Source organism: Aquarana catesbeiana, linkage group LG08 (genome assembly GCF_042186555.1).
Source record: "Aquarana catesbeiana isolate 2022-GZ linkage group LG08, ASM4218655v1, whole genome shotgun sequence".
Classification (NCBI taxonomy): domain Eukaryota; kingdom Metazoa; phylum Chordata; class Amphibia; order Anura; family Ranidae; genus Aquarana; species Aquarana catesbeiana.
In genome coordinates, this window is record NC_133331.1 from 210805082 (window position 1) to 210817798 (window position 12717).

At 41.1% G+C, this 12717-nt stretch overlaps 1 protein-coding gene across 1 annotated transcript in view; it reads left to right on the top strand.

Annotated features, from left to right (window-relative positions):
• SH2D4B (SH2 domain containing 4B) overlaps positions 1-12717 on the top strand; it is a 530802-nt gene that overhangs the window by 212604 nt on the left and 305481 nt on the right. The window contains exon 3 of the mRNA XM_073596884.1: positions 104-251. Coding sequence (XP_073452985.1) covers positions 104-251 — 148 coding nt within the window. The remainder of the gene's footprint in view (positions 1-103; positions 252-12717) is intronic.

The following is a 12717-nucleotide window of genomic DNA, read 5'->3' on the forward strand; positions in this document are numbered from 1 at the left end:
TACTTTCAATGGTATATAAAAGACCAAATTAGAAAAAATATGAGAAGTTATTTGTTGGGGGTTTGCATACACTTTACCAGTACCAATTTGATATTTTTCAAAGGAAACAAAAAGAGGCAGAAATTGAGAAGAAGTTTCGTGATGCTATGGCCAAAGAAAAAGCAAGAATAGTGGCTGAAAAGTGGAAGGTGGAAATTGAAGATCGGAAAGCAGCAAAACTACTAGAAAATAAGTTCCAGGAAGAACTAAAGGTTGGACCATGAATTTTCAGTTTGTGTTTATACTCAGAAACATATAGTACCTGTGTTCTATTGGGGCAAAGGCTGTGAAATCCTTATGGGCATAATGTGACTGTTATTCTGTATCTACAGTATAACATAATTTATTTTTCCATGCACTTAGTACACACAATGTTTCTGTTTTTTTGAGGGTGCTGGAAAGTCATCTGCAGTTCTGATTTGCTCCACACATGTAACGTATTATCCAAGGGCATGACATTAAAGTGTCTGAAAAATGTGTATATATATATATATAGATATATATATATCTATATATCTATATATATATACACATACTGTATATATCTTTACATTTCTTCTGCTGCATTAAATTCCTTATTATTGTTATTAGCCCTGCCCAGTTCATTTTTTTAAACTATAGGGCACACCTCTCCCTTATGTTGTGAGGGTAGGTGTTCTGTAGTCCTAACATATTTCCTTTCCAGGGTGGACAATGCTGCTCCTCCTCCAGTACAGTAAATGAGCATTATGAATAATCAAAAGTTATTGCTATAAAAAGTGTTTGGGGACCTGGGTCCTGCCCCAAGGGACCTGTATCAATGCAAATTTTTTTTAAAGCTGTTTTTTCGGGAGCAGTGATTATTTTAATGCTTAAAGTGAAACAATAAAAATGAAATATTCCTTTAGATATTGTACCTGGGGGGTGTCTATAGTATGCCTGTAAAGTGGCACATTGTTCCCGCGTTTAGAACAGTACCACAGCAAAATTACATTTCTAAAGGAAAAATTGTCATTTAAAACTGATTGCAGCTGTAAAGAATTGTCGGGTCACGGCAATATAGATAAAACTCATTGAAAAATAGAACATGGGACTCGCCCCCAGTCCATTACCAGGCCCTTTGGGTCTGGTATGAATATTAAGGGGAACCACGGAACCAAAATTTAAAAAAATTTGCATGAGGGTCCACCTAAAATCCATACCAGGTCCTTCGGGTCTGATATGGAAATTAAGGGGAACCCTGCGCCAAAATTAAAAAAAAATGGCATAGGGGTCCCCCCCAAATCCATACCAGACCCTTATCCGAGCACGTAACCTGGCAGGCCGCAGGAAAAGAGGGGGGACGAGAGAGCTGCCCCCCCTCCTGAACTGTGCCAGGCCACATGCCCTTAACATGGGGAGGGTGCTTTGGGGTAGTCCCCAAAGCACCTTGTCCCCATGTTGATGGGGACAAGGGCCTCATCCCCACAACTCTTGCCCGGTGGTTGTGGGGGTATGCGGGCGGGGGGCTTATCAGAATCTGGAAGCCCCCTTTAAAAAGGGGACCCCCAGATCCCAGCCCCCCCTGTGTGAAATGGTAACGGGGTACAAGTCCCCCTACCATTTCACAAAAAAGTGTCAAAATGTTAAAAAAGACAAAACACAGCTTGGGACAAGTCCTTTATTAAAAAATAAAAAAATAAAAATGTTCCACAATGTCCATTCATCTTCTTCTATCACGCCCCTGACGGACCGAAAAAATAAGTAAATAAATAAAATCCGCAACCGATCTACCTCCATGGGAGGCTCCCACCGTGTGACCCTTCTTCGCTGTGACAGCTCTTATTTAACTGAGGGCGGGGCCAACCAGTGATGTAACTGGTGACCCCGCCCCCTCTAACGCCATGGAGACTTCCCCGTGGCTTCCCTGTGGCATCAGAGGGGGCGGGGCCACCCTGTTATGTAAACAGGTGACCCCACCCCCTCTGACGCCACGGGCAGCCATGGGGAAGTCCTGTGGCGTCAAAGGGGGCGGGGTCACCCGGTTACATCACCGGGTAGGCCCGCCCTCAGTTATATAAGAACTGTCACCGCGAAGAAGCGCCACATGGCGGGAGCCTCCCATGGAGGCGGTTCGGACGCAGCAATTTTTTTTTCTTTTTCGGTCCATCAGGCGGCGTGATAGAAGAAGATGAATGGACATCGTGGGACATTTTTATTTTTTATTATTTAATAAGGACTTGTCCCAAGCTGTGTCTTGTTTTTTTTAACATTTTGACACTTTTTTTGTGAAATGGTATGGGTACTTGTACCCCGTTACCATTTTACACAGGGGGTGAGGCCGGGTTCTGGGGGTCCCCTTGTTAAATGGGGCTTCCAGATTCTGATAAGCCCCCAGCCGCAGACCCCTACAACCACCGGGCAAGGGTTGTGGGGATGAGGCCCTTGTCCCCATCAACATGGAGACAAGGTGCTTTGGGGGCTACCCCAAAGCACCCTCCCCATGTTGAGGGCATGTGGCCTAGTACAGTTCAGGAGGGGGGGCGCTCTCTTATCCACCCCCTGCCAGGTTGAATGCTCGGATAAGGGTCTGGTATGGATTTTGGAGGGACTCCTATGCCATTTTTAAAAAAATTTTGACACAGGGTTCCCCTTAATTTTCATATCAGTCCTGAAGGGTCTGGTATGGATTTTAGGGGGACCCCCATGCAATTTTTTTTAAAATTTTGGTTCGGGGTTCCCCTTAATATTCATACCAGACCCAAAGAGCCTGGTAATGAACGGGGGGGGGAATCCCATGTTCTTTTTTGCAATTATCTGTATCTATATTGCCGATACCCGACAATTCATTACAGCCGCAATCAGTTTTATATGACAATTTTTCCTTTAGAAATGTCATTTTGCTGTGGTACTGTTCTAAACACTAGAAAAATGCGCCATTTTGCAGGCATACTATAGACACCCCCCATGCACAATATTTAAAGGAATATTTCATTTTTATTGTTTCACTTTAAGCATTAAAAAATCACTGCTCCCAAAAAAAGTCAGTTTTAAAAAAAAAAATTGCATTCATACATGTCCCCTGGGGCAGGACCCAGGTCCCCAAACACTTTTTATGACAATAATTTGCATATAAGCCTTTAAAATTAGCACTTTTGATTTTTCATGTTAGTGTCCCATAGACTTTAACGGTGTTCTGGCAGCTTTCGAATTTGCCGTGAACACCGCATATTGTTCGCTGTTTGGCGAACAGGCGAACACCCGATGGTCGAGTCGAACTTATGTTCGACTCAAACATCGGGCTCTTCCCTAGCTGTCACTGTCCTGCATCCAGGGCTGGGCCAAGTGATAGGCAGAAGTGACAGATGTCTTGGGCGCATCAGGAGGAGGAGGGCAGGATCCACAGGTCTATCACTCATGATTGGGCTAAAAGTGGTAGCCACCTTCGGGAGGACAGTGGCAGGATCTGCAAGATGAAACTTGTGCTGCTGAAGTAGCTCACAACTCTTAGGGGGCATACTTCAACCTTTTTGCCGTAAGTGTTAAAAGACTTTGTCCCAGCACTGCTCACGTTAACAATTAGGAACCAAAGAGCATTGAACAATGTCCCCAGTCTTTAGTGATTCCTGTGGCTGTCATGAACCCTGCCTGGGAAAAATAATATATAGAATGAGGACATCAAGGTATTAAACAATACAGACCATGGTTACCCAGGGCAGTCTGAACAGCCCTCAGCAAAATTGAAGGGGAGTCTGAGATAAAATAGAAATATCCTTACAAGGTTCCTATAAAGCTAACCATTATGCTTTACAGTTACAGTTTCATAGTGGCAAATGTTCAAAACTGGTTTGCCTTGAATATGGAGATTGGAGAACTTGGGGAACCCAGTAAATGTTTTGCTATGGGGTCCCATCACACATACACACAGTTATACTCCTTTGTTGTAATTTTACGCTTAGGGAAGAAATTCAGTAAAGATTTTTGTTACAGTTCATATAATTTTAGCCAAATAAAGCACACAGTTAATTATTGGAATTGCTAACATAAAAGTGTAAAGTTGAACAGTTTTGAACTTATCTAAGGATTTCTTAAAGGCCAAAACTTTGCGGCTGAATACTGTATATTGCTATGTATGAAGCTTGCACCGTTAGCTTTTTGGAAAAGCAGAATAAATTGATAGTAACGTATTGTATTTGAGCTGTCTCTTGACCTTTGGTAAATAGCACTCAAAAGGATATTGTCCCAGCTCAAGAACATTGACCAATCAATACTACATGCTGTGACCTGCTGTGATGCAAGTAGGATTCTGGGTTTAACACTAACTAAAATAAGAAGTAATTTACTCCCCGTATATAGCTTTTCATAACCAGTGAAGGGAAACGTACATTCTTAATTAAAATCAGGGATGTCAACATATTGCAGTAATTATTTCAGTAAATCTGACAGGAAAAAAATGAAACTCATTTAAAAATATTAACGTTTATTTTTCTGTTTCCTGGATTCTGGCTTGTAACCTTTAAAACAAATTGTAAAATTGTGTGTCTCTTTAACCCATATAGAGAAATGTACACCCTTTTGCAAAGCGTATTCCATTTAAAAGGATAATATATTGTATTTTTTGGTGAACAGATTGTTATTTTAATGCTGTTTTTATCTTACAGAATACCTAAAAGGAAACCCATTTTTACATTTAATATAGAGTATAGAATTATTAGGCCCCTGTCAGCTTGTTCCTCTATCTGTGTCTCATTTGGGAGATTTCCCTTCACTTCCTGTCCTGTAGACACAACAGGAAGTGAAAGGGAAAACTCCAATATGAGGAAAACTTCTTGTAGACAGTTGTCATTGGAACACATGGTTCCAACTGAACATTTTCCCTCTATTCCTATTTTGGTAACAATTAAAAATTGGGATTTTCCTTTAGTTTATTGTTTCTATCTAGACTAAATGATCATCGGGGCAAGTAGAAAAGGTAAATACCCATAGTGGGGACACAGACAAAGATACAAATCTGACAGTGGTTTAATCTTATCTATCCAAAAATGTGGTCTGAATACATTTTAAAATACATTTTTGCAACTTACACAATCTATCTTATTGATGCAAAAAATTACCATTACAGTTATATAAACATGTAAGGCATCCCTTATGTACATTCATATTTACAAATGATACTTAAAAGAGAAGCACAGGCTTCTAAAAAAATATATACTCACCTAGGTGAATTCAGCCTTGGTTTAAAGCTGCATCTGTCCCCTACCGGCTCTATGACTGAGAACTGAGCGATCAAAGACCTCTGATCGCTTAGTTATCAGCCTTCAGTGACCAGAGGGTTTGTGACTGTCAGTCACCGGCTCTCTGCTCTGCCCCCTCCCCACACTCACTGGAGTGCTGAGCTGTAGAGGGGGTGGGAGCGGCTGGCTCAGGCTCTCAGTGGCTCGCTGAGAGCCTGAGCCAGCTGCCGGCCCGGCTTTAGCCTGCCATCAGCTGAAAACGGGTCACAGGAGTGCAGAACAAACTGCACGTCTGTGATCCTCAGGAGAAGTATAGCCAAAATAGGTTTGGCTATACTTCTCATTTAAATTGGACCTTGCAATTAATGCAAGATCCACTTATTTAGCAAGGGCCTTTTCCCTATTTTAACCCACTGAAGAAAAATGTGAAAAACACCCATGGGGGAGTTAACTAATATATATTTACTCTCCCCCAATTCAGCACAGTACAGTAGCATCTTCTCATAAGATTTGAGCTACTTGGCATGCCTGAAAATCTCATTTGGTTAGATACAGTACAGCACAGTACAGTAGTGTATCACAAGATTTGAACTACTCGGCATTCTCAAGGATCTTGTCAAAATGATGACGTTACTCTTGCCTAGGCATTCAGGGTGGAAGGCAAGGGAAAGTAGATGTTTAAAATAAAAAGGGAAACAGAAAACTAAGGCATATTAGACTTCTATTGAGGTAGAGCTTTCACCTCCTTTTACACTGTTATCTGAGGTAAAAAGCCTGTTTACACAGCTCAACACCTTAAAGCATTTGTTAACTCAAAAAAAAAAAAAAAAAGGCTCCTGTTCCTTTAAAGCATTTTATAAAGCACAGTGCTTGTGCTGTGTCATTTGGCCCCCTTTACCTTGACTCAGATGTATCAGGGCTGCTGAGCTCTGACACTGAAGTCATCCATAAGTGCCTCCATCATCCAGAGCCTGCTATCTGTCTCCTCTGTGCTCTCTCCCCCTCCACTCCCTGCCTGTCAGCTCATGACAGTGCCTGCCCCCTCAACTCCTGCTGCTCAAATAACTTTCACATTTTCATACCATCCCCTCTGTGTTCTAATCCTCTGTGCCCCTGTGTGAGTGATTTATAAAAATAAGCCTGCTATACCTCATTTCACAGCTCTTCTCAGTGGTCACATGATTGGCCAGCTCTCTCTCTCCTTTCCTCTCCTCTCCCTAGTGACATCAGCGGGGGAATCTAGGCCCCATCCGCTGCATCTGTCAGACAGGAAGAGAAGAAAGCCAGCCGATCATGTAATTGCTGAGAAGAGCTGTGAAATGAGGTATAGCAGGCTTTTTTTTTAATAAATCACTCACACAGAGGCACACAGGATTAGAACACAGAGGGATGGTATGAAGATGTGAAAGTGGCTTAACAACCACTTTAAGCTAAAAGTTAGATAAACACATGTATGAGTCAGGGATCAGGGATCAGTGATCCAGATCATGTGTTAATAAAAGTGTAGACTTTATTCAAAGAACCAAGATGTGCTCATCCCTTATTGGATAGCTCCAACTGATGTTCCAATTAAATAAAGTGAGTCTCAAGGCAAGCAGCTCCTGCTTTTGTTGTCTCTTTAGATAAACTATAATTATCTTGGAATCCTTTCTTGAGAATTAAATCTTTATTTGTATTACAAAGATTGTAAAAAAACTAACAAAAAAAGTGAAAAAAAATATCAGTTTAAAAACATATACATTTAACCGTTTCTGGACCAGCCGCCGCAGTTATACTGCAGCAGGTTGGCTCCTCTGGGTGAGCCATCGTAGCTGTACATTGGCCCTTTAAGACGCTGTAGGAGGCACGCGCCCACAGCGTGTCCCAGAAGCCGATGCAAGTGCCCGGCGGGCGGGATGACCGTCGGGCACCCGCGATCGCTCGTGACAGAGAGAGAACCAGGATCTGTGTGTGTAAACACACAAACCCCGGTTCTGTCAGAGGGGAGGAGACAGATCGTGTGCTCATACTAAGTATGAACACTGATCGGTCTTCTCCCCTAGTCAGTCCCATCCCCCCCACAGTTAGAACACACTTAGGGAACACAGTTAACCCCTTGATCGCCCCCTAGTGTTAACTACTTCCCTGCCAGTGACATTTATATAGTAATCAGTGCATTTTTATAGCACTGATCGCTGTATAAATGTCACTGGTCACAAAAATGTGTCAAAAGTGTCCGATTTGTCCACCGCAATATTGCAGTACCGCTAAAAATTGCATATTGCCGCCATTACTAGTAAAAAAATAATAATAATAAAAATGCCATAAATCTATCCCCTATTTTGTAGACGCTATAACTTTTGCGCAAACCAATCAATATATGCTTATTGTGCTTTTTTTTTACCAAAAATACGTAGAAGAATACATATCGGCCTAAACTTTTTTTAAAAATTGGGGTATTTATTATAGCAAAATGTAAAAGATATTGTGTTTTTTTTCAAAATTGTGGTTCTTCTTTTGTTTAAAACGCAAAAAATAAAAACCTCAGAGGTGATCAAATACCACCAAAAGAAAGCTATATTTGTGGGGAAAAAAAGGACATAAATTTTGTTTGGGTACAGCATTGCACGACCGCGCAATTGTCATTTAAAGCAAAACAGTGCCGTAAAAAAAAAAATGGCCTGTTAGGAAGGGGTTAAATTCTTTCGGGGCTGAAGTGGTTAAAGGAAACCTGTTCTAAATAAATTATGAAGGCTTCCATTGTGGACTTCTGCTTCTAGGAATGTTATGCTGATGTTTTGGCTTCATTACTTTCTGATCTGCTGACCCAAAACAAGCAAAGATATCTTTAAAGTGACACTAAAGGTTAGGTTTTTTTTTTTTTTTCTTAAATAACAGAAATGTCATACTTACCTCCATTGTGCAGCTCGTTTTGCACAAAGTAGCCCCAAACCTGGTCTTCTGGGGTCCCTCGGCAGCTCTCTCGGCTCCTTCCCACATCAGATAACCCCCTGGGAGAAGCGCTCTCCCGAGGGATTACCTTGCGAGCACGCTCCTGAGTCCAGCATTCGGCGTCCATAGAGGCTGAATGCAGGACTCGGCCCCGCCCCCCGGAGCCCGCGGGAGCCAATGGCTGTGCTGCTATCAATCTATCCAATCAACAGCCGAGAACCCTGGGCAGCGAGAGAGTGTGTCCCTGTGGGACAAGTTCGAGGGTTCAGGTAAGTAAAATGGGGGGGGGGCTGGGAGGCCATCACTGACAGTTTTTTTTCACCTTAATGCATAGGATGCATTAAGGTGAAAAAACGCAAACCTTTACAACTGTTTTCTTACACTTCCTTGCAGCATGCTTGCTCCAGGTATGATACTCAGGCAACTAGCATTCTCAAAAGAAGACTAGAAGAGGCAGCCCTTGAACTCAGATCATGACAGGTGTGCTTAAATAAAAAAGTTAAATAAAGACCATTGAGGTTTTCCTATAAAGCAACCCTTTCCTTTATCAGTTATTGCGGACACTTCTGATAAGTCAATAATTTTGCCACTGGGTGCTGCCATACTGCTTCTTACTCTGAATACAAAACACACCTCTGACCTTCCCGAGATAGTCATGCATTGTGGATCCATGATGCATCTAAAGTAAGAGGGCGGTAATGGAGATGAGCAGCAGTAGCTGCGTTGTTTCGGCTGTATGACTTGCAAAAAGAAGGTGCTTTTATTTTTATTTAAACCTTACATAAAACAGATTACAAAAACACTACAATGTTTACAAACTTGGGGAACAGAAAAGTCTCTAGTTGGTAGTCTCATTGGTGCTATTCAAAGAAGTGTAGACATCATTAGGTCTGAAGACATGCTGTTACTGTATCTCAAGGGAACTAAAGGATGTGGGAATCCCTAAATCTTAGGGAAAATCCCATTAACTCTTATGCCCTGTACACACGGTCGGGTTTTCCAAAGGAAAATGTGTGATAGGACCTTGTTGTCGGAAATTCTGACCGTGTGTAGGCTCCATCACACATTTTCCATAGGATTTTCCGACACACAAAGTTTGAGAGCAGGATATAAAATTTTCCGACAACAAAATCCGTTGTCGGAAATTCCGATTGTGTGTACACAAATCCGACGGACAAAGTGCCACGCATGCTCAGAATAAATAAAGAGATGAAAGCTATTGGCCACTGCCTCGTTTATAGTCCCGACGTACGTGTTTTACGTCACCGCGTTTAGAACGATCGGATTTTCCAACAACTTTGTGTGACCGTGTGTATGCAAGACAAGTTTGAGCCAACATCCGTCGGAAAAAATCCATGGATTTTGTTGTCGGAATGTCCGAACAAAGTCCGACCGTGTGTACAGGGCAATAGACTGAGCACAGACATGACAAGCCTTAACGTAGTCTTTGACATCTGAGCGGAGATTAGGCCACCAGTAGTGACGACAGATGAGCAGGAAGGATCGGAGGAACCTTTGAATCATGTCCCCATTGAAGGACCTTAGCTCTTAGCTCAGTGGGGACGAGGGTCTTGCCAGGAGGAATTTGTGACTCCAGGGTGGTAGTATGGTCAACAATGCCTGAGGTCGGAACTATAGGCTCAGGTTCAGGGGTGCACTCCTCGTCCAAATTGTCAAATGACCTAGAGAGTGCATCAGCACGACCGTTGCAGGGACCAGGTTTGTACGTAATTGTGAAATTAAAAAAGGAAAAGAAAAGACTCTGCCTGGTCTGTCTGGGATTCAGATGTTTAGCATTCTGTAAGTACTGTAGATTCTTGTGATCAGTAAAAATCGTTATGGAGTGAGGGGAACCCTCCAAGAGATGATGCCACTCCTCTAATGCTAATTTAATTGCAAGAAGTTCCCGATCACCCATAGCATAATTTCTCTCTGCCTGAGAATTTTTTTTTGGAGAAGAACGCACATGGTTGACGTCTCTTCTCAAAGGATTGAAGAAGAACAGCTCCCACCCCCATTGAAGAAGTGTCCACTTCAATAAAAAATGGATCCTCGGGATTAGGTCTCCTCAGGAGAGACAAAAAAAAGAGGAAAAAATTCTAGGATTTCGTTGTCAGAATGTCCGAACAAAGTCCGACCGTGTGTACGGGGCATTACAATCATTTTAAGCATTTTACAGTAGTCATGATTTCGTATGTACAGTAAATTAATCTATGAGCAGCAGCCAATACACATACAAATTAACCACTTGACCTCACATTTACCCCCTTCACGACCAGGCCATTTTTTGCTATTTAGCACTGCGCTACTTTAACTGGCAATTGCACCGTCATGTACGCAAATTATATTAAATTTATGTAATTTTCTTCACACAAATAGCGCTTTCTTTTGGTGGCATTTGATCGCCACTGGGTTATTATTTTTGCTATAAAAAGACCGAAAATTTTGAAAAGAAAAAATGATATTTTCTACTTTCTGTTATAAAACATATCCAATAAAATCGACTTTCTTCATAAACCTAGGCCAAAATGTATTCTACCACATGTTTTTGGCAAACAAAAAATAACAATAATTAATTTGTTTGTGTGAAAGTTATAGAGTCTGCAAACTTTGGTATATACTTTACAGTATATTTGAAAATGGATCAATCCTGATGTACTGATTTCATTTCTTGGGGATCTTAAAATGCCAGGACAGTACAAATACCCCACAAATGACCCTTTTTCGGAAAGTAGACAGTCTGAGGTGTTCAGTAAGAGACATGGTGACTTTTTTGTTGTGATTAATGAAGAAATTCATTTTTTTTTCACTATATTTTTTTTAAATACTGTCACCGGTGCAGTACAGTGTCATCATGTGACTTGTGTGGCAGTGATCAGAGATACTAACTGGTGAACGTATATTAAAAAAATAAATATTTTTTTTCTTATTCAATTCGTTTTAACATTTGTTTTCTTTTTTCCTTTTTTTTTACATACTTTCATTAGCGTAGTTCAGTGGTTTTTTTTGTTTTTGTTTTTGTTTTTTTACACTTTGATTGTTTTTACAGTGATGATCACTATAACATCACTGTTTTGAACTGTCAGGACTGAGTTACATTCATAACAGCTGTGATTACTATTGTGTGCTGTTATTGGCCCAGGTACCATGTGATAGCTGTGGGCCAATCACAACATCACTATAGGAATTACAGCTGTCAGATTTTTTTCGCCATCTATGTCCCATTGCAGAGATTTCCCTTCAGTTCCTTTCCCATAGCCAAACAGGAAGTGAGAGGAAATCCCTGCAAATTAAGGGAACTAGTGCGCCTATTGTAAGATTTCCCTTATATTACTTTTCTGGGGACAACTCAAATTTTGGATTTCCTTTTACTTTCACTTTCAATGATAATGATAAATAGGATGAATAGAGAGAGTGAATCTCTTTAAAGCGGAGCGCTGCCAAAATATCTGCCTCCTCCCCCCTGCTGTCACATTTGCCACCTTTTGGGGGGGAGCTGGTACCTGATTTTTCTACGATAAACTGAGCTGAAAGTTACCCCCCCTCCTTCCCCACAGCATTCTGGGACACTTCTCAGGTCCCAGAAGATTGCTGCCCAATCTCAAAATGCAGCGCGCTTTGCGCATGTGCAGTGTGTAACCGGCTGTGAAGTCACAAGGCGATAACTACCTGACTTTGATGCAATTTCCTGTCTTTGTCTCCCATTGTCTCCAATAAAACAAGAAGGGCTCAGCCATGTGTTCCGGCATCTTGAATTTTAAAAGTCATATCTGTAGCGGCTTTTTAACATTTATAAATGACTGACAGTTTTACTGTATATGGCAACTAATATTGTAGGTTTGCTGGCTCTAAAACAGTACATTCATTCATTTCTAAGTAACAGAGTTTTTTTTTTTTTTTTTTCTCTTGTTTCATAGCTCTTAGAATTGAATAGGAAACATATAGAGTAGTAAATAATTTATAACAATAGACTCATTTTGTTATGCTGTGTCTATGCTCACATAACTGCAAGCAAGTTTTATCCAAATACGCAAAAGAAATATTTTGAGTACAAGGTGTTGAGTATTTCCCATAACAGGCACTATCACCTAAATAGATGCATTGATTTTCTATTTGTACATATTTCTCCTTTTTTATTAAATTTAGCATAAAGTTTATATTTTTTGAGTGTCTGTATATTGGCACTTGGTAGGTTTCCCTGAGGTTTACTGCTATAGGGGTTATCAGTTCACACCACGCATCAGCAACTGCCACTAAAACACTTTTTGTTCACTAAAAATACTGAGCTTATGGGGTTGATTTACTAAAAGCAAATAGACTGTGCACTTTGAAAAATGCAGTTGCACTCTGCAAGTGCAGTTGCTCCAGGGCTTAGTAAATGAGCAGAAGCTCTGCTGATTTCCATCATCCAATCATGTGTAAGCAAAAATGCTGTTTTTTAAATTTCCCTTGCATGTGATTGGGTACTCTTTGCAACATGAAGCCTTACCTCATTTACTAAGCTCTGGAGCAACTGCACTTTCAGGTGATGCACAAGAACCTGCAGTCAGCTAAA